Source organism: Ostrinia furnacalis, unplaced genomic scaffold (genome assembly GCF_004193835.3).
Source record: "Ostrinia furnacalis isolate ACB-3 unplaced genomic scaffold, ASM419383v2 OfSCF7458, whole genome shotgun sequence".
NCBI lineage: Eukaryota > Metazoa > Arthropoda > Insecta > Lepidoptera > Crambidae > Ostrinia > Ostrinia furnacalis.
In genome coordinates, this window is record NW_021137697.1 from 490,235 (window position 1) to 513,555 (window position 23,321).

Consider the following 23,321-nt stretch of genomic DNA (forward strand, 5'->3'; position numbering starts at 1 on the left):
CGCGGATCGATGCGCCTTGTCGCCCAAACCTGTTATGAGCGAGACAGAAAATCCGCATCACGAATTCACGACCTGCGGCCTTTTTATTTTTTGCCATCTGCCCCTTCATTCAGTGAGCCGGAGTTAGTCGGGGCGGGTCGTCACTGCAATCTATCATATTACACTTTATATTTTGTGTATTTTAACTTTAGTGTAGGGCGACCCGATACCTAACCCGACTAGAGTACTTAAAAGCAACAACCATGTTGCACATAAAGAATATCGCTAAGACAGTAGTTCCGCCTTTGAAGAACACCATCCAAAATGAAGCCGTCAATAATATGCTCAGAATCACGCCAGCGGCTGTGAACGTGTGCTGCCGAACATACGCCAGCCATGAGATCCCAGACAGGCTTAAGGACATCCCGACCAGTGCAAACCCCAGATTCTTCGACATGGTGGAATACTTCTTCCACAGGGCATGCCAGGTGATCGAAAACAAACTGGTGGAGGACATGAAGTCGAGGGTCTCCATCGAAGAGAAGAAAAAGAAGGTGGCTGGTATTCTTAATATGATGCAGCCTTGTGATCATATTATTGAAATCCAATTCCCTCTGAGGCGTGATTCCGGCGACTACGAAATGATCTTGGGATACAGGGCGCAACATTCCTCGCACAGGACACCTACTAAAGGAGGTAAGTGTTTTCATTATACTTTTTCCTGGTTCGACAGTCACATCACTCATTTCAGGAGCTGCAAAGCCAATACAAAATTGTTAATAGAAACATTTATTTATAGCTCGCGAGACACGTGATGTTACCGACCGTATTGTTACGTAGCAGCAGGCGAAAATTACATTTTCTCAAATTTTGTGCATTCTGAACTATTTAGAATTAAATTCATGAATGGAAAGTTAGAGGCATATGAAAACTGAAATCTAAAGCTCCCATAATAATATTATTTTACTGAAAATTGTCAAAATGTTTCACATTTACTTAATAACTTAATTCCTGCTATTTAATGAAAGTAACTTTTACATAAAAACTTTATTTAAACTATCTAGAACTAAAAAAAAAATACTAACAATAACCTAAGACTAAACTCAAAAGTTGTAGGTAAGTGGCTTATCAGACGCTACTAAGTGAGGTTATGTAAAAAAATTAAATACTTGAGTAGTTGAGTGAAAGTTACCTAATAGGCCAATATATTATTTTTTTGTTATTTATTTTATATGCCGAAACATCACAAGAAGAAATATAGAAAAAGGCCGCATTTTTTATTGCCTTCGAATGTTTAAATTTATAGTTTACTTAACCTGCTAAATGTCGTCAAAGTAAGCTGAATAAGATTTTATAAAACACCTGTAAAAATACATTTTCTCATTAATGAGACACAGTACCCTTGTTGAATCTTATGTAACGCGTAATACCTGTGTGTAGATTTCGCCCACCTACACAATGTTTTTTGTTTTCTTACTCCAACCAAAAGAATCATCGTTTTTATGGCTTCGTAAAATACGTACACACCTGCCTGTGGCGTGCATGATCAAATAAATAATAATTACTTATGTAGATGGACTTTTGTTTGTAGAAAAACTTTTATGATTGATAGAAAAAAATATTGGGTTTATGTATTTCGTTTTTAGATCTTTTGTGTTAGAATGTTTTTACTTAACAGAAATACATATATTTTAATGTAGAGGATTTGTAACTTGGTATTCTCATTTGAAAATAATGTTAACCTTTTCTGTTCGATATTTTTCGAATTCGAAAGTACTTATTCGAATTATCGGCATCGCTCGTGTAATATTTTTTTGCATGAAAGTTTACCTGCCGTCTAAGTAACTTCTTAACGCAGTCCCATAAAAAAGGATTGATTGGGCCATGACTAACAAAAAATTTACACGCGTACGAAGTTGTAACAACAAGTTTTACAATTATGTATTTAATTTAATAAATACGTTATTCACGATGATCTACGAAACGAGATCTACCGGATATTAATGATAACTACTCGTTCGACGTGTCGCGTGATTTTGAAATGGCACAAGTTATTTAATATTCACTAATTTAATATTATGAAATTCGCATAAGCGTCCTTGATTATAGTGAGAAATAGCAAATAAGTTGATTACTAGCAGTAATGAGTTATAATAAATAGAGAATGTATAAAAAAAAATCGAAATGTTTTGGTAAGCGCATAACTCAACAACGCCTGGACCAATTTTACCAATTCTTTTTTTTAATGTTCTTTGAAGTCCAAGGATGGTTTTTACGGCGAGACAAAATCGAATAATTTCCGGTAATTCCCGGGCAAAATATAATTCGGATAATTTAAGTAAATTATTTGAGTCAATAATGTAAATAACTTTCTCAAGCATCCGCTTCCGCTACGCGGAAGATAGAGCTTTTTCGTAGTCGCCATCGTAGCTCGTAGCTAGAAATTACGCGTTTCTTTTGTGCTAGTTTGCATTTTCTCACTAAAATTTGTATTTACTAACACCGATCGTCGGTTTTTTTACTACAAAATTTAATCTTATTCCTATTCTATCGTTTTCAATTCCTGCTTCCACATTGGATTGCAAGAGTTTTTACATTAAAAGAGTAGCAAAATTACTTGTTTGTAAGCTGTCGGAGTCTCGTAGTAGGTATCATGTAGGTATCGTGTCTATGGATTTTGTTGATTCATTTGATTCTTAAAATGCTTCCAATGATTCACTGAAGACACTTTTAGTGTATCTAAAATTCTCGAGCATTTTCAAAAACACTAACAAAATATCTACGTAGAGTTTGAGAAAAACAAAATAATGTGCGAGTCCTAAGTGTTAAAATTAAAATTACTATCTCTACATTTTGTCTTTAATAACTAGATAACGCTGGTAAGATCAAAACTAAATAGGTAATATCTTAATAGCTGACGAACCTAATACTAACTTGAGAATTTTAATTGGCGTGCAATGTTATAATCAGGCAACAAGAAACGGGGTCGTATTACGAAGACAGGAGCTAACTTCTAAGAAACATACAGCAGTATACCTGCTTAATAAGTTACTCAGAACTGTGTTGGATCTAAATAGATATCTGTAAAGGGGCTATAATTTGAGCACACAGTACTCTTTGATTTAACGTCTGCAATTTAGGTACTGTTTGATAACAGTATACTTACTGTTCGTCCGGATCTACATACTTCTAAAATTGTATCATTCCCTGAGATCTTGGCCCGCATTACGAAATGAATCACAAAATGAGGTAGTTTTCATCATAGATTTATTTTGTGATTGTAAGGTCTAGACTAGTATCTAATAATATTGAATCTAACCTAACTGCTTGAGTCTGTGCCTAAGATAGAATCAAATTTTGAGCGACGTCTTGTAAAAAGCGCATCTTGACGATTTCTTGAAGAAAAACTTATTACACATATTCGCTCTATTCGTAAGATAGTCACACCTGCTGAAGTGCTGACACACCCTTCCTCGACTTGGAGACAATTTCGTAATGGCTTCCTAAAAATATACGCGCTAATCATGTGTCGTACCTACGAGTAGTAACGTACCTACTCTGAGATATGCGATTAGCTCCAACAAATAAGATAAAAATCCGCACTCCGCGTTGGCAACGGAGGCGTGGCTCTGACGTCAGTGTTAGGTAACCATGTTATTTCCTTTACAAAATTATTATTTCTGAAAGTGTAACTACGGTAAACAGCTACAGTTTCCTCGTACTAAATATTTTTCGTTATCATTCCAAATTCCCCCCTAAAAGTATATAAAATATCGTACAAATTCAATAAACACGCAGATATTTACGTAAATAATTTTGATCGGTCACGTTTTTCCATCTGCTTAGTCAAATGATGTCATTTATTTGCCTGAGCAACAACTTGATAAACAATTTGATAAAACAAGTAGACCAACTTTCGATTGCTGATTATAAAATGAAAGATTTATCAATGCCAGGTTTAACAGATAAATATTTCATAAAATTTATAACCACCTATGACGGTTTATAACTTAATAACATTCACACCTAAACAAAGAGAATAAAATATGAAGTTGTAGATAGAATCTCCCGAGCGCTATGTATTTTTAGGCGTGCTAGATTTTAGAGGTTTAAATTATTCTAGTCCTATCGATATTGTAGAAACTTAAGCCTGTATTGATTTCAATTCGGAAGTGGTATTAGGTAATTACCTTTGTTTTGTTGGCGATTACTACATTAATTACAATCTAGTCTTGAAGTCAACGACACTAGACATTGACGTGACGACGCTCAAGTCTATTTTTACGATGCTCTTATGTTTTGATCTGAATATTCTGCGGATCGGGATCTGCCACCTGTTACGTTAGGAGTCACAAAGAAAGTTCGAAATTACATATTATACTTATTACGAACAATCTTAGCGAATACGATGACTCTCATGAAACTTTGTTTCTCCATGGCAACATGATTATTAAGATACCTTTTTGTCTCGCTTATCTCTTTATTTACTTGACCTCTGAAACACTTAAATGAATTGTAAATCATAATAAAATATGTATATTTTGTCGATAAATAAAAAATAATAGAGTCAAATATGATACGAGTACAACAGACTCAATTGTAGGGAGATACTTTCCCTTCTTCAAGCTATTAATGATTTCAATTTATTTAATATCCCAGAAAAAACTTTATATCACTTAATTTTTTAATAAAAAAGATGTAGAGTGTACAAAAAAATCATTTTCCTATTTAATACATAATATCTATTTACTACGGTGATTCATATAAATACTTACTATCCTGTTCTAATTAATTTACTAGTGTTAACGATCCAACAACTAAGTGTGTTTATTATGATTGCATGTTTACTATTGCATAATTGTAAATAGACGCACTTAATTATATGATTACATTATGAAATAATGTTAGTGATTTACACAATGTTGTGATTCATAGCAAAATAAGTATCTATTTATGTATGTATTTCTTTTCTAAACACTCAGAAAATATATCCTTTGCCAATTCCTATAAATCTTACAGTAATCATGGAGATTTCAAAAATTTCCCATTACATAGAGGGTTAAAATTAGTCTGAATGGAAATCATTCAGTAGCTTGCAGTTTTTCGAAATTAATGCACACAGAATGAAGGTTTATACTAAAGCTAAACTAATCCCAACTAGCTTAAAAGTAAAACAAGTAAAATTATTGGACGATTATTTTTACCACAAACCGCAACAGATTTCCGATCTTCAATTGTTTAACTTTTTGTCTGCAGGTATTCGATTCTCAACGGACGTGACTAGAGACGAAGTCAAGGCCCTGTCTGCTCTGATGACGTTTAAGTGCGCGTGCGTCGACGTGCCCTTCGGCGGCGCCAAGGCTGGCATCAAGATCAACCCCAAGGAGTACTCCGAGCATGAGCTTGAGAAGATCACCCGTAGATTCACCCTTGAGCTCGCCAAGAAGGGATTCATTGGTAAGTCCAACTCGATGATTAACAGTTCAATGGCAAGATAGTACATAATTTGAACCATGTTGACAGTTCATTCCTAATGATAGTGGTAGCTGAAAAAATGTTAGCATAGCTACATAACGGACGAAAGTTATGATCACTTCGCTATGAATGACGTGGGCATACGCCTTCTGTTTTGTATTCCCAGCCACAAAATAGCCCTCCTAGATATTATAAGTATAGCCTGACCAGGAACATAAAAACCCTGGCATAGAGGCGCCTCAATTGCATTTGATAGTGCAACACTGAGTACAGTCGTACCTGTGTTAAATTAATAGGCTAACTTTATGTATCAGGATTCAGGATTACGGGCTAATTTGATATTTTCATAAATTAACGAAAAAATATTATTATAGGTAACCTGATTTAAATAAATTAAATGAAACCATCAATCGAGCTAGTAGATTTATTTTATTATTCATCAATAAATCAAATTCAGAACTTGAATATTCAACTGCAATGTCTGCTCATGAACGCTTCAAACTCGGTACTTCTTTCCCAATCCCATAAAATTCAACACTTAGAAAGTGACAAAATTTTTAAAATAGGTAGTTGAAACAAACCACAGCTAATTTTCATAGTGGACTGTACTATACGATAAACATGACAGTCAATTTGACAACCTTTGTCGGAAACATTATTCAATGAAAATATTGTCCGAACCCTTAGTATTTCTCTTCGACAAATACTTTAACACATTGTGAACCACTTTTCTTTCACGACTATAAAAATATTTTAGCAATTTAATTCATAAAACCAATTGCGCACATTTAAAATAAAGTTTGTTTACACTTTGACAGCAATAGACTGACATGCAAGGTGACATGTCAATGAAGTTTTCAGTTACTGTTGCCATTAAAAGAAATTAGTACCATTAGTTTTCCGCAACATGGCGAGGGTTTTTATGTTCCTGGTCAGGCTATAGGTATATTCTATTTTACCGTCTTTTGAAATTGTCATATTCGTATTGTTTTGTTTCTGTGGTATTTTATTATAACTTCACACTACAAGCCGTTGTCAATGATGTCATGGAATTGCTATTTAATGTAAACTTGCGTTTCATGGTGTCTATAAACACTGGTCTATCTTTAGCGACATCCTCATTAAGATTAATTCATGGTAATTTACACTACACGCCGATTATGCATGTATGCGTAAAACTGCCGTCCCCAGGCGGTACTAACTACATCCAAAAACCATGTGCATGTGGATTGAGTGATCCTTGCTTCAATCTTAACAAAAATCGAGGAAGTTTTACTTAAAATATGTTAAAACATTGCGATGAAGTTTAAAAATTTGTTAAACCTAAAATAAAAATGTTATGGCCAATAAATAGGAGCACTCATACCGCACGCTTTAAGAAAACGTCAACATGTTTATTTCAGAAAATAAAGCCTTTCCACTTCTTTTTATAGTATTGAAAAATTGTTAAGAATATGTTAAAACTATTAACAAATTCAGAAATTCCTTGCACGTCCCGTTCCAAAGTTATGACGATTATTTAGGATCACTCACACCGCACACGGGCCGTATGAGTGCTCTTCAAAATAATGACTTTTTATTAATAAATACGTTTTATTTCTGTTGGGAAATGTGTGCAAACTGACGAGCGAATTTGTTAAAGAATAAGTGTGACAAAACTTAAAAGCTGAAGGAAGAAATTAACCTTTATTCTTTCCTCCAATATGCCGTGTGAGTGATCCTTACTTTTACCTCTATCTGCTCATATGTAGTTCGTAGGCAGACTGAGATAGTATCTAAAATTGTTAATTGTTTTTAACAATTATTTGGCATATATTTTGCTTTTATTAAGGTCATAATTTAAGAAATATCAGGCTTAGATGATTCCTAAAGGAAAATGTTGATTAGGGTACGTATGATTTTTTATTTTGAGAGACTGTTTCGATTCATCAGAAGTTTACATGTGAGATTTAATAATATTATTTTATCGTATTTTATAGTCCAACAAAAAAAAACAGTTTTGTTGAGAAATTTGTAATTTATTTAAATAAAACCGTGAGTATCTTTCTCAATTCATATTACAAGTCAAATTTGAATTCAATCCTATAAACAATTGTAATGTTTCTTTATTTCTATCATTCAAGATGTAGGGGTAAACCACTAAAACTCGCGCTACTGCCGACCGCGGCGACGGACGCCCCCCGCGAGTTTTAGCGGAGGCCCCTAAACCTACTACATATTAGATTGCATTGGTTTTGCATTGTCACGTCTGACGAATCGGAACAGTCTCACAAAATAAAAAATCATATGTACCCTAATCAACATTTTCCTTTAGGAATCATCTAAGCCTGATATTTCTTAAATTATGACCTTAATAAAAGCAAAATATATGCCAAATAATTGTTAAAAACAATTAACAATTTTAGATACTATCTCAGTCTGCCTACGAACTACATATGAGCAGATAGAGGTAAAAGTAAGGATCACTCACACGGCATATTGGAGGAAAGAATAAAGGTTAATTTCTTCCTTCAGCTTTTAAGTTTTGTCACACTTATTCTTTAACAAATTCGCTCGTCAGTTTGCACACATTTCCCAACAGAAATAAAACGTATTTATTAATAAAAAGTCATTATTTTGAAGAGCACTCATACGGCCCGTGTGCGGTGTGAGTGATCCTAAATAATCGTCATAACTTTGGAACGGGACGTGCAAGGAATTTCTGAATTTGTTAATAGTTTTAACATATTCTTAACAATTTTTCAATACTATAAAAAGAAGTGGAAAGGCTTTATTTTCTGAAATAAACATGTTGACGTTTTCTTAAAGCGTGCGGTATGAGTGCTCCTATTTATTGGCCATAACATTTTTATCTTAGGTTTAACAAATTTTTAAACTTCATCGCAATGTTTTAACATATTTTAAGTAAAACTTCCTCGATTTTTGTTAAGATTGAAGCAAGGATCACTCAATCCACATGCACATCCAAAAACCTGGAATATGTAAAACAAGTAATTTATTCGGTTAATTATGAATTATTTCAAATTATTCGTTTTGTAATAAGTGTGTTATGAAATTTAGTATAATTATCACGAAATCACCACCTTGGCATTGAACTTGGAGATAAATCTGAACAGTTACGATAAAATAATTATCTACCAAACGTTCACTATATGCATCATAATAATCAATATATAGGCATTATTTATCGCTAAGTTATTTGACGGTCTTAATTATTAACAATTTGACGTAAAAACGGTCTGAGGTCAAATAATTAAGGCGTTTGGTTGTTTAAATTGGCAAAGAACGAATGCGGTAGTAAAGTTCGCAATGGTTTGCGCCTGCTCAAATCAAGCTGTTGGCCTTCGTGCCAGTCGGTCAACGACTGTCATACTCGGTAATTGCTGGTCGATAAACCGAGCTGTAGAGACTGCTGACAAGCTATACTAAACCCAATCACCACTCAATAGTGCATCAATCCAAATGCAACCAACCGCAATTTCTTGAAAAAACTTCGGAACAATTTCTGGCGGTAATGCTTTGTAATAAAGCAGTATTATAACCCACAGATCTGTTATCATTGTGATCTGTAATAAGCTGTTACGCTTTTTTTTTCGGGAAACTGCGAATTAGCAATATTAGCATAGAATAGGATAGAAAAATCATTGTAAGGGCCATTCTTATTCTTACGCATTTTTGTGTGAGATGTAAGAACAGCATATGTTTTTAAAGAAAATCAGTGCACTGTATATTAATTTACTTAGTAAAATACCTCTATTAACTAGGCCCAATATCATTTTTATCATAAAACTATTAGAAGAATATTTAAAAAAAGTTACAAGTCCAAAATGTCACGGACCGTGTAGTGTGAGATTCCCGGATTTGGACATACAATATTTTTTTCTGAAGAGATGTTATGTTATTTTGATAAATATTACAGTAATTATGCAAGATTAATACATGTTATATAAGACTGTTAAAAATTTATATCAATAATAATTACCATTTTTGATTTTGAACACCAAACATTGTGTGAGCAGTTTTTGTGTCACAACCACGTGCGCCACTTTAAATATGCGTAACTCGGTAAAAAACTATCTTTGATATTGACATCCATTGCTAAGTTTTTTTAGAACAGTAACATTGTCATCTTATTAGATTTGCAAATGGCTGAACGTAGTGAGTGAGCCGCAAAAAATTATTTCCTATTTATTTGAAAAAAGGGACAACCATAACACGTCCATCCCGTGTACGGTTTTTAAAGGTAGGTATCAATGTCACGCTATTGTATAAAACATAATTATGTACCTCATGCAGTATAGTTTCAGATAATTGCACAAGATCTGCTAATTCACAGATAGTTTTTTGGATATATCGGACACGTTCCAAATTGTCACGGCCATGGTATTAAAAATGTGTCACTACCGCAAACTATTTAAGTACATGGTCGTGACATTACAACGCGTGGTTGTGACATTCTATTTTTATTATTTTAATAGTTTTTGTTGTTCTGCTAAATTATTTTGTGTATTGTGCAATTTTTAGGAGTAGCCTTTTAGTAAGTGTACTTATTTTTCGCTAGTATGATTTTCTAGATGCCACGAAGGAAAAATTATTGCACTTTCTCATTTCTGCAGTAATATCAAATTTTACTGAGACAGCTCCCGGTAAAGGCCCTGCAGAGGTGGTCGGAGTTGTTTTAAAAGGAATTGCTATTAACCATATTTTTAGTGGTACGGTGACTATGAAACATGTTTAAGTTGTCAAAACCAACTGTTATGTGAATCCTACAGAAATCTCATTTGATACTCAATTAGGTACCTACTGTGTTTAAGATTTACTAATTTGTTAAGCATATTATCATATCGAAACCATGTAGGTAGCATATCGGAAGCATGATCAGATAGTGCCAATAATAAAAAAGTCTATTTTTTTATTATCTAGTAGATATATTAACTACCTGACGGTATTTTTGATCTCAATTTTAATTAAATTTTTGGATGTTCAGAAAAAAGTACATATTACCTAATAACACCTTTGTTGATGAAACGAATTTAGTGTATTTTATTGTTAATCAATTTAAACTATTATGATATAAATTTAACAACATAAATATTATTATTTACAGTAAAAATGTAAAACTGTCACATCCGTGTCATGCAGTGTCACAGCCGTGTTTACGTAGGCTATTTTGTTTCCTTTCCGAGGGCTTTAAGGTTGTCCATATACATCAAAAGTATGCTTTTGGTTTATACTTTCGATACACATCGCAAAAAGTTCAAAAAAAAAATCTTTAATTTTTTAAAAAAAATTGGCACAAATTTAAGAATGGCCCGTAAGTGTGTGTAGCTTATAGCCTGCGGTAAATAAGTCTAAAATGTTTGTTTCAAAATCGCACTTAATATAACTTCAAAGGATGAACATTGTTTGCTAAGCTTGATCCGTGGCTTGACACTATCGACCGTATCATGTGAGAATTGGATATGCACACGTCGTAATCAGGTATTTTCGCAATTCCATAGCCCCAGCATTTACTTTAAATATTGTGACAATATTTTCACACCTTTTTCACTAATTTATCGTACTAGTGTACTGATTTGATAACTCTACAAGGCCTATAAAAAGAGAAATGAAAAAATATTTATTTCCATTTGTCGGTAGGTATCTAAGAACATTTTCAGCCGCGCCAATAATCATCAATCATTTGGCGTCGTGACTTCGGTATATTTTACCATTTGTTAAGTTTTACCTGTCTCTACGTAGAAAGTGATATATGGAACACAATACGATACGTGGTCCCTGGGCAATTATCGTTTTTATTGCTTTATTTTATCAAATACATCCAACATGCTTATAATAATGCAATACTTTAAAGCTTACTTTTCGCGTGACGTATGCCCGTTTTCATGGGCAGTAGTCTCACGTCAAACTTATCAAATAAGAAATAGGTATTTAGTGTAGGTAACTAATTGCTATGTTTAAAACTCTTTTATCACGGGTGACGGCCAATATCACTTGCTATCGCCATCAGCATGGCAACTGATAAGATCAAGGACATCTAGAAGTCTTCTGAACATCGAGTAAAAGAAAATTACATCATTAACACTGGCATTCGAAATGAAAACAATGAATTGATTAAGGCACAGATTGAAATCCTAGTTATAGTCGTCATAAACTAGATTGAGATTGAGAATGTTCGAACTATGTATATTAATTGGAAAATCAGTCAGTGCGAAGAAAACTGACCTTACGTAAATTAAATTACGGTAAAATTTAACATCGCATCGTGTTTCTAACCTGTGCCAATTAATTGTGTGTTATGAAAGGCAATTACAGGACCATATTACTTTCACATTAACATCGTAAGTAATGCTGCAATACATGTAAAGTTTGTGTTATTAATAAATCTAGCTATCAGTAATATCTGGCTTGCACCGGCTTATCAATTAAGAGCCATATTGGATACAGTAATGATAATGCAATTTTAACAAAGAGACATTTCTGAATTAAAGCGTTCCGTTTTTGTGAACCTTCAAAGAGCTTCAATTACTTGAATATAAATATTTGTAACAAATGCAAAATACCATTTCTGAATTTGAATATTCAAAATTGAAACAAGTTTACAACTGCTCAATTCCTTAAGTTTCATCATACAGGCGACACCTCATTAGTCTTTACTTTTTACAGCTACATAAAAACATCAACATTCAACATTTTTGCAGGCAATTTTGTTGGATGTTGAGATGTTATTGTTGATTCGTTCGTTCGTTCGTTTCAGCCAATATTGTTGATTATGTAGGACAAAACCCGGCTTAAGATGTTACAGTGCGTATAAACGTGTCATCTGTACTTACACGAGAGTTAAATAACTAATTCATGAATTAAACTTCTCTTTTCTTTTCTAGGGCCCGGCGTCGACGTGCCAGCCCCCGACATGGGAACCGGCGAGCGTGAGATGTCGTGGATCGCCGACACCTACGCCAAGACCGTGGGCTACCAAGACATCAACGCCCACGCCTGCGTCACGGGAAAACCCATCAACCAGGTGAGAAATACTCAGATACAGGGCCTTATCTACTGAAGTATCAGCTGTATCAATGATGGGTATTTCGGGCTGTTTCGAGCCCCTGTGGGCTCAGAACGTGTGTTATTAAACGCGTATTCACAAACGACACTTCCTTAAGTAAAGCAGCAACACTATGCGAAGTCGCACGAACAGCTTTGATTACAGCTCTGTGATTGGTACACACTTAAGCAGTGTGAATAGGTTTTTGAGACCCTGTGCGTCCACGCGCACTGTGAGACCTCATAGTAATGTTTGTAAATACGAGTGTAAGAATCTCATATAAACTAAACTTAATCAATTACCAACTGAAGTCGCTAAAAAGCATAAAGAAGTTTATTCATTTCAAAAATAAATAATTAATGTCAAAAAGACGTGGGGACCCCCAACAAATTTTGATACAGGGCCCGTCTAATTATGGCACGCTACGCCACTGACATTTGGGTTTTTTACAGATTAACTTCAACAAATACTGTAAAAATGAAGCCGAGATAGGGAGGATTAAGATTTGTTGTCTTGATTAATAAAGATATGTTGTTCAAGCATTTGATATGATGATGACGTTATTATTATTTTTGTTTCCAATTTGCGATGTAAGTAGCTTGCGCTAGATTTTCAAGGGATGATATGTAATTTAACAGATCTGTTACATATTATCTCGCTGACGTTTGAAGTAAGCCTGCACCGTTCCACTGCCGTAGAAACATACTCATATCAATTATCCGCTATGCCTGTAATACCTCTTCTAGAGTTCTTCCAATTTCATAAATGTCTTTTGTTTTCTGGTCTCAACAAAAGTGTCATTAAAACATCACCCGCATATTAAGCGACTGGAGGATCGCTCGTAAAATTTTCATCCGCAACTATTGAATGCCCCTAGTGTCATATTATGTGCGGTTGGTCCTAATGTTACCATGTACACATCACAACACACTGTTACATCTTATTTATGCGGTGCGGACTTGCTACAAATGTAATATGTAAAGTTTAAATGATGAAATATTATTATTAACAATTCTCTAAAATTATCCAGGGTGGTATCCACGGCAGAGTTTCGGCTACCGGCAGAGGAGTATTCCACGGATTGGAGAACTTCATCAACGAAGCCAACTACATGAGCATGATCGGTCAGTATACCAAGCAAATATGAAGAAGTGAAGTTAAGACATTATGCTGAGATCGATACTATTTACACTTTTTACCAGATATTGATCTGTAGGTACTTTTGTATTTTAACTATTACACTAACCGTGTATTCTCTCAAATAAGAATACTATTTAAGCTGGTTTGTCTACCGAGCCCTCAATATTTAATTTTACCGTTCACTACACCCTATATGTATACTTAATGTGTTGTCAAGTCTTCAACACAACAGTACAAAATATTTTCTTTTCAAATTACGTAGCTAGGCTTCCAGAGAAATCCTTTGTCAACAGTTTATACTGCTCGTTAACGATGCTCTAGTAATAGAGAACTTAAACACTTCTCGCCCACGTAAAGTAGGTTAAGTACACATTTCAGACGTGTTTTCAATAAGCTAGTTCGTAACTAGCTGAAACAATTACGCCTACAGATTGAATAGAAAATTAAAAATGCTCATTACATTTGTTCATAAATGGAGGTGGAACAAGCACTGATAAATGTTATGATTGCATATACTTCATCATTATAAAACCTCCCACTTATTGTTGAGTGAAATATGTGTATTCTCACATACTAGATGCATCTAGTTCTTTGTAGTTTAGCAACACACACTAACAATAGGTACTCATAACTTACGGGGTTATTTGATTTCAAAGAATCTAAAACACAAGAAAATTATCTCAACTGGACTTTTTCTTACAGAAATGAAATGTGTTTCATTTGTTGCATCACATTTTTTTGCTTCTTTTAAAACAGCCTTGTTATCTAATTTTGTTTATTGTTCATTGGTGTTTGACTCTGAATATTTTAGATAAGTCGACAACGTGACATCTCGCGTATGCCATATTCCAAAATTCAAGTTCAATCACTATCATAATGCGGCTATCACTATAAATGTTTTTTTTCTAAACTTACTATCTATGTCAAAGTCCACAACTAATGGTTGTTTAACTTTTTTGCTCAATATCGCGTTATTTATATCGTTTTGCTCAATGTCAGTTATCGCGTTGTATCTTGCCAAAGAGCAATAATTTGAACTTGTTACTATTAGGGGGGCCCTCACACAGGTCAAGGCACATTGATTAGGTAATTAAGTAATTTCAACAGTTACGTAATTGTTTCTAAACTGACTAATGTGGATAGATCTATCTATGGGACACTAACCCAAACTTGCATTTATTACACACTTTTAAATTAATTGCATTCCTCAAGAACATTAGACATGATCGTAGGGTTTTATCTCTGTATATGTCTGCTATGCCGCGTGGTTACGGCAGAGTAAATTGGAACCAATCCCACTCTTCTCCCCAACTCGTCTGACCAACTTGAGGACTTAGCTAGTATTTAACGAAAGGTGACTGAATGTCTGTCTGTTTGTTTCTTAACTTTCCCCCGGGACAAACTTGACCTTCATTGGTTGGGTTTTTGTGGCGGTCAAGCTGTAGATCCTGGCTACACAGGAGTTGCAGTGGTGGGAACGAGAGGTGGGAATAGTCCCGTGACCAACTTGAGGAGGTGTAGGCCAAATCCTCCATTTATGAATGAAAGAGGGTCGTCTTATGACTAAACCAAGGCTGCTCAACCACAGGCCCGCTAAAGAATTTTAAGTGGCCCGCGCAAGTATGGTTTGATTTTAATAATAGACAGTTTGACACCATACCCCAATAATTCGAAACCCCAACTGTTTTAAAAAGACTCTTCATTCTGGTCTTAAAAACCTAATTTATTTTAAATTACCTGTAAATTTCGATTTTTGTTCGAATTGTAATTGAAAAAAGTAGTTTAATTGGGTTGACAAAATAGTGACGTCACTTGCTTGTAGCACAGAATAATAATAAGTCTTGTAGTGCCATACAAAATCTATGGGAGAGTTTCGTTTTGACAGTTTTAAAAAGTACGTCAATTGACTGTGGTGTCAACATGTCTATTGAGTTTTTATTGCGCATGTCCTGAGAGTAACTGAAATAGGAAATGTAAGTGGCCCGTCGTTAATGACCAAATTCATCCTTTGACCCAACTCTTCAAAAGGTTGAGCAGCCTTGGACTAATGATGACCTAGCATGTGAACCACGTTATTTTATCACGGCATTTTATCGATTTTGCATGATAGATTCACACATTTGTCGTCTAAAATCGATGGTAAGATTTTATCTATCTGATGATGACTTGTATCTCCAGGCACGACCCCCGGCTGGGGCGGCAAGACGTTCATCGTTCAGGGCTTCGGTAACGTGGGACTGCACACGTGCCGCTACCTAGTGCGCGCCGGCGCCACCTGCATCGGCATTATCGAGCACGACGGCGCCATCCACAACCCCGAGGGCATTGACCCCAAGGTCAGTAGAATCCCAACTATATAATATTATAAATGCGAAAGTAACTCTGTCTGTCTGTCTGTCTGTTACGCTTTCCCGCTTAGAGATAGTTTGAGTCCCGGGAAAGAACATAGGATAGTTTTTATCCCGGTTTTTGAAACAGGGACGCGCGCGATAAAGTTTTTCTGTGACAGACAAAATTCCACGCGGGCGAAACCGCGGGCGGAAAGCTAGTAGTAAATACAAATGAGTAGGTCATATTTATAACTTTGTACATTTGAAAGCCTGTAAACCTTTGAAAAAGAGGCTGACAGACAATAGTGACTGAGTTTCTTGCGCTGCTTCTTCTCAACACTGGCCGATTTATTGTACTGAAGCAGTGGTAGGGTTAATACTGGGACGTGTAAAAGTGCTTTTTTTAAGCCTATTTACAGAAATAAATGAGGTTTATGAGTTTTCATCTTCATAGAAACGCACGGGCGCGGTTTGTATGTGAGCGCGCCAACACGCATGCGGCGCGCACGCACACACAGACAAAATTTAGCGGGGAGCCAGTCGTGGTTGAATTGCGCCGAATTTTGTCAGTGTGTGCGTGCGCGCCGCATACGTATATTGGCGCGCTCACATACAAACCGCGCTCGGTGCGTTTCTATGAAGATGACCTACTCATTTGTATTTACTCTGGCAGTAGTCTACGTACGCTTTAGGAACCTTCCACAACTTAAAGGGTAATGTTCCCAAGGCCAGTGATCTAGCATCAAGACCATGGAGGAGGCCACAAGGAAAGTTTTAGGACCATGGAAATTTTCAGTAATCATGGAGGTTTACAATCCATGACTTGGACGGCGTTGACCGTAAAGACCTACTCTCAGTAGGTACTAACCTAATGCTTTATAGGACGATGACTATGAAGCTTTGTAACCTTCCACAAGTCCACAACATTGCATTGGAATGTACTGACTTAAGGGCAGTACTCGTTGCTTAATGCATTTGGACCTTTATAGCCATAAAAAGATCGAGGGAATCGATATTTTGTTCCATCCATTTCCCACAATGCCAAACATAAAAAATTACCAAACAGGAAAATGTTTTGTTCTTTTTTCCACATGACGTGCTACTCAACAGTCGTAGACATGAATATTTATTTTAATGATAAAAGAAAAGACAGCTTAAAAATACCAGTTCGTGCAGCGATGGAAAATTTCCCCAATTATTTTACGATTCTGTATTAAATCTAGTAATTTTCATCAAATTCACTTTTTCTTTCGATCTTAAATCTTTCAACACATTTATATTGTGACTCATAATAAATAAATACCTGAAATTTTATTGTTCCTTACGAAAACGTTTTCTTATTCTTTATTATTCGTACTAGCATAACATTACGTTATTGCGTAGGTACCTAAACTACCAAGGTCAGTGGCGTGATATCGCGCCACGGTTTACACGTTTCGGTTGTCTCCATAGTGCCTCCACATTCCTTATTTGAGTTGTGATATCTTATCTAACTATCACCACACTGATTTGGAATTAAAACAATGTCACTATAGTTACCTAATCGTGTGAATGGTAGGTCTATTGATGAAATTGTAAATTATCTTATTTCATCTATCTTACTTACCGAATGAAATAGAGGCTACAAATACTAACGTTTTGTACGTTCGTTCGTTTCATCCACGAAGACGCGCTCCATCATTCTTTTTTTTTTGATAGCAAATAATTTAAAGTCGCTAAGTAGTTTTATCAGTCATGTGATAATATTACGTCACTATCAAAACTAACCAATAAATAAAGTTAAAAAAATCCGCCCATCCCATCTGTTTGAAAATATTGGTTTGATAAAATGTACGACAATTTACGAGTATGTCGAAATGTCGATTACTGGTACAAGGAACCTATATCTAAGCGTTCCTATGTAGGCACAGCAGAATAATAATATCCTTATTTAAATACCTAATTATTTTTACTGAACAGGTGGTCACAGTTTTTGTCCAATCACGTGAGATATCTATAGATAGGCACAACATAATACCTATTTTACAAATATCTTTTCCACTACCGATAATAATGGACCGACAGAGCATGACAAACGACAAGTGTTATCCATCAAAATTATTGATGGCCGATTGTTTGTCAAACATAAAATACTGAATCATAGTACTAAAGATACCTACAGATTCTTTCGTATGTTATGCCTAATACATAATATTTTCTATCTTTATGTTAACAATCAGTAGTTCCTATGCAAGGTAGATGTCACCCCAATAGTTTAGGTATTGCCTATCTTTATGGATTAATTTATTTATCGTTTAATCTGATATTAGTAAGCCGTAACCAGATCACGTGCGGTCATCACCTCAAAATCATATTGAAATAAAATCTGTACATACTACATTTAAAAACTACATTCACTAAATAGTTTTTATGATAAATGAGTTATACAGCAATCTCTAATTTGCTCCCATTCCTAATAGAGATGAAACGGATACCCGGTAACTATCCGGTAGGCCTAAATTTACTGTTCGGCCGGATACCGGATAGTAACTCACTATCCGGCCGGATACCGGATATTAAAAAAGTAAGACAATTTCCTGTTAATAAAATGAAATTCATTAATGTTTGAGGTAAATATCAATAAAATGGCTTATAATAATGACGGCTTTTATTTAAAGTCCAAAAAGTTTAAGGCCTTTCAAAAAACTAATTTCTTTTTCTGAGCTATTCACTCTAATGATGAATAAATAAATAGTAAATATCTGTTAATGTTGAGTTATTGCCAAACAAAATAGGCGATCTTTTTTTCACTGATGACATGATGCTGTTCAGTCAGATTACGCAGTAAGTAAACTAATTTAATTTTCGCTGCACTCACGATGGCAACCGAAATCGCCCGAATTAATCTGCCCCCTAGACAAATGGCAAAATCTGACATTCTATTCGGACGAATTCGATTTTCGAAAAGTGTGTCTAGTTTAGTCTACTAATAGACCCACTGATCGCGTTCGAAGCACCTGTGCGGCGCTAAACTCGTCACGACATGCAACGAGACTATGGGCCAACTATCCGGCCGCCGGATATCCGGCTATCCGGCCTAGCAGCTGGCCGAATATCCGGTATCCGGTATCCGGCCAAACAACTATCCGTTTCATCTCTAATTCCTAATAAGTTCGGAACCCGTTCTCTGGAAGACTTCAGAATCGAAAACGGCCATAGTACCTAAAATTAATTTAATGCTGACCTATTCCCAATCCAGCTGACCGGGACCTGACAAATATTTATTTATTTTATTTTCACCAACTTACCTATAGGTAGGTACCTATTTTTATTACAATATGTTCTGAGCCTATAAACTCTAGAAGACTACAGCTTTCCCTATTTCCCAAGCTCTCATTTAATTAGTTCCCATTAGAAAACGCAGGCTTTGGAAGTGGTCTTCCATATCACCCATTTCCTCTCGAAACTTTTTTAAAGTTAGATTTTTTTCTGGCAATCTAAAATTTTAAAATAACTTGAAAAAATCGAATTTCCTAAGTTGGGAATCGAACGAAATCGTATTTTAATTATTTCCCATTTGCATCCGCAGGCTTTGGAAGACTACAGGATCGAGAACGGCACGATTGTGGGCTTCCCCGGGGCTAAGCCCTACGAAGGCGAGAACATGCTCTATGAGAAGTGTGACATCCTCGTCCCCGCCGCCGTGGAGCAAGTCATCCACAAGGAGAACGCGCACAAGATCAACGCCAAGGTAAGGAATACTGATTGTTATGGGTACACAGCTTGGCTGGGCAGGCTTCCCACTAGGTCAGTGGTTCTTAACCGTTGGTCCGCGGACCACTGGTGGTCCCTGGAGGCATTCCAAGTGGTCCACGAAGAGCACTTGCACGCCTTAGTCAAAACCACTTTTAACTGATTTTTGCAGTCAAACTGGTTTACTTTTGACCGATTATGATTATGAGGTGGTCCCTGACAAGACAGAAAAGACAATGCCGGAAATTGGCGTCTTTTTTTTTTCGCGCGGCCATCGACCAAACCATGTTTTTTGGATACAAAATAGTGTAATAAACCAAACTTACTATGACATGTATACTTCTAAACTCAGTCTGAACTGAGTTACGAGCGTTAGAAGTTTGATGATTTACATACTAGATTTGCTTTTTGCGCGCAAGTTTTGTAAGAAATTGCAACAAAATATTGACATCGTATGTGTAAACAAACAATACCATCCATTAAAGGCTACAGACATCAGTATGGAGCAGAATAAGCGCAATAAAAAAATAGCGCAATATTTTGTTGCAATTTCTTACAAAACTTGCGCACAAAAAGCAAATCTAGTATGAAAATCATCAAACTTCTAATGCTCGTAACTCAGTTCAGACTGAGTTTAGAGGTATACATGCCATAGTAAGTTTGGTTTATTACACTATTTTGTAATCAAAAAACAAAGTTTGGTCGATGGCCGCGCGAAAAAAAAAAGACGCCACTTTCCATACAAAATCTGGCATTGCCATTTGGTAAAATGGTCCCTCATGACTTAAAGGTTAAGAACCACTGCACTAGGTGGACCGACGATCTGGTGAAGGTTGCGGGAAGAACCTGCATGCAGGCAGCGCACGACCGGTCGTTGTGGAAATCCTTGGGGGAGACCTTTGTCCAGCAAAGGTTGAAGAAACGAAACGAACACAGCTTTGCAAGGGGCAGTTTAACCTAGAGAGGGTCAAATGAGGTTTAAAGCAGTTCCTTGCTTGTGTGGGGTACACTAGCGTCTTTCGAACTCCGTTGTCTTGCCACCACCCACGCAGCGTCGCCAATGTTGAATGCCGAATCTACGCAGTTCGAAAGACGCTAGTCGTAGTAAGTGCGTATAATGAGGGCTATCGTTTTTATACTTAACAGTTGGCACCCCTGGCGATTGACAGGACCTTACTCTACAGTGGCGCCATCTTGATGAGTGCAAATGCGATAGTCCTCCTACCACTTTAGCGCTCACCAGTTGGTGCCACTGTCTTCGCTACTAGCAAGTGACAGGACCTTACTCTACAGTGGCGTTAACTGGAGAGCGCTAAAACGATAGCCCTCATTAACCATTTTCCATCGGTCCACTCCTGCTCTCCACTTGATACGCCCATGTCAATGTTAGTAGGTAACACAGGCTTTACTTTAACTATGAAATTGTCGATTTTCTCTTCAGTTCATAATTGGTTCCAACCAAAAGACGTCCATTGCTGGACAAAGGCCTAAGCTAATCCAAGAATGTTCACAACGAACGGTCCTCCGCTACCTATTTGCTACATGTCCTTTAATACGGGTGGTGCACGCATATCAATCTATTACTTATTATAAAGATACTATCTCAACGTTTTAAATATGATATCATCCCTAAATGTAGGTACTCGTACTTTATATCTTATCTCTATAGTTTAGAAACGAATTACCTAATACGGTTATTTTCTGATACGGTAACAAATAAGCTGTTATCAATAGCAGTTGAAAAATAATGCCTCATCGGCAGTTTTTATGAAATTCATATTTATTTTTATCAAAGAGATGTGATTAGATAAATAAAAACTAACGTATCGTTGATAAGGGATAAACGTTTGTCATGGTATGAAATAAGTAGGAAAACAAAAAATAAATACCTACTGCTAAGGTATATTTATCAATTTTGAAGAAACGCAGCTTTCAGCTGTGAGGTTCTTGAGCCTGTTCACATTATTAGTGCGAGTCCCTTAGTAAAATACAGAAAATAGGTATAAATAGTAACTTGTACCGTTCTATGTATAAACAACATACAACAAAACTTTCGTCATGAATAATTTTATTGCCAAATGAATAATTTTTAGTGATGGGCCGACTATGGTCTTTGCCGACTAACCGACTAGCCGACTAATCGGTTTTCAAATTGCCGATTAGTCGGCCGACTAATCGGCAATGCCGATCATTCTGATACCTACTTGTCCGAAGAATAATATCTAGATTTCTCAAAGAAATATGAATATCTATATTTCTAAAGAGATAAATATAAGTTCTTGAGAAATGAGATTTCTTTAACATGAGAAAAAATAAAAAGCAACATTACAATCACCTAACATTACCTAAGGTATAGTTCCAAAATACTGGACTGTCCTGTCGATGACATTGACAGTGGGGCGCCACCGTCAATACCGGATCGCTGGTTCAGATTTTAGCCATGTTGGAAACCATATAGTTGAACGATGGTAGCGCCCCCCTGTCATTGAGTTTGGTGGGACAGTTCAGCGTGGTTCGTCTATAGATGTCNTAACAGTAGGCAATTTAATACATTTAACTTTAATTTAACTGCTAGTTAAATTTTAATAGCAGTTAACTTTAATTATAAACAGTATAGATATAATAAAGATGTCACAACCAAGCCAAAATGTTATCATACTAAAATTGAACTTGGACTCAACGGAAATTTAAGTAGTTTCATTATATTTTATGTCTTGATAAACAAGTTCATTATGTATTTGTAGCAGTTATATTTGTCATTTTATTTCGCTCGCTAATGAAAAAAAAATAAATTATATCTGAGGTCATCTCAAAGTGAACGAGGACGTTTGTTATATTGTGGACCATTTTATTATCCTTGTTGACGTGAATAACCATAGAAGTAAGAGTAATCTTGATTTAATTGTTCCCAGTTTGGTTGGGACATAGTATTATAAAGTAAATCAGACGCCCATTAAGGGCTTTTTCAAATTAAGCGTTATGAGCAGGACGTCTGTCGCTTGTAAGGCTGCCAACTAACTGTTGGTACTTTACATTTTTATTCCAACGCAGTTGTCATAGAATTTTTTGCGTGCGGTCCTGAAAACAGACGACTAACGTGCAGCTAATTTGAAAGACCTCTAAGTGTGATACCAGGTTTGTAACCACCTAAACAATAGAAGAAACTAATAGTAATATACCTTGGTAGTTGGTAATCAAAGAAAGACTTCATTATTTTGAAAGGTTTCAGGAATACATAATATATGAATAAATAAATCTTTATTTACCTTAAACAGGTATTCACAGGGTAGAAATGAAATAGAAGTATTATTCCAGTAGGCAAGTATTGAAATATGGATACGAGCAGTCAATAAAATAGTTAAAAACACTGTAAAAGACTCCCGGAAACTAGCATGTAGCTTTGGTCATTACCAAACCACTATTACCAATGTTATTAGGTTTTTGCCGCCTCTAGTCTAGACGCTAGGTCATACTATTGTATTTTTTATTAAAATACACGTAAACATCGCTATTGAATTGAGTGACTGTTTTCTATTAGCAACAGGAAACTTTTGTTGTAAGGTTTTCCGACATGACTGCTAGTATTTTTTCCTAGTAGGGATTTTGTATCACGTCATAAG

At 35.8% G+C, this 23,321-nt stretch overlaps 1 protein-coding gene across 2 annotated transcripts in view; it reads left to right on the top strand.

Moving 5' to 3' along the window:
- Positions 1-99: 99 nt before the first annotated feature.
- Gdh (glutamate dehydrogenase, mitochondrial) overlaps positions 100-23,321 on the top strand; it is a 29,890-nt gene continuing 6,668 nt past the window's right edge. For both annotated transcript variants that reach the window (XM_028320900.1, XM_028320901.1), the window contains exons 1-6: positions 100-675; positions 5,236-5,436; positions 12,339-12,478; positions 13,530-13,623; positions 15,818-15,975; positions 19,538-19,699. In XM_028320900.1, coding sequence (XP_028176701.1) covers positions 243-675; positions 5,236-5,436; positions 12,339-12,478; positions 13,530-13,623; positions 15,818-15,975; positions 19,538-19,699 — 1,188 coding nt within the window. In that variant the 5' untranslated portion in view covers positions 100-242. The remainder of the gene's footprint in view (positions 676-5,235; positions 5,437-12,338; positions 12,479-13,529; positions 13,624-15,817; positions 15,976-19,537; positions 19,700-23,321) is intronic.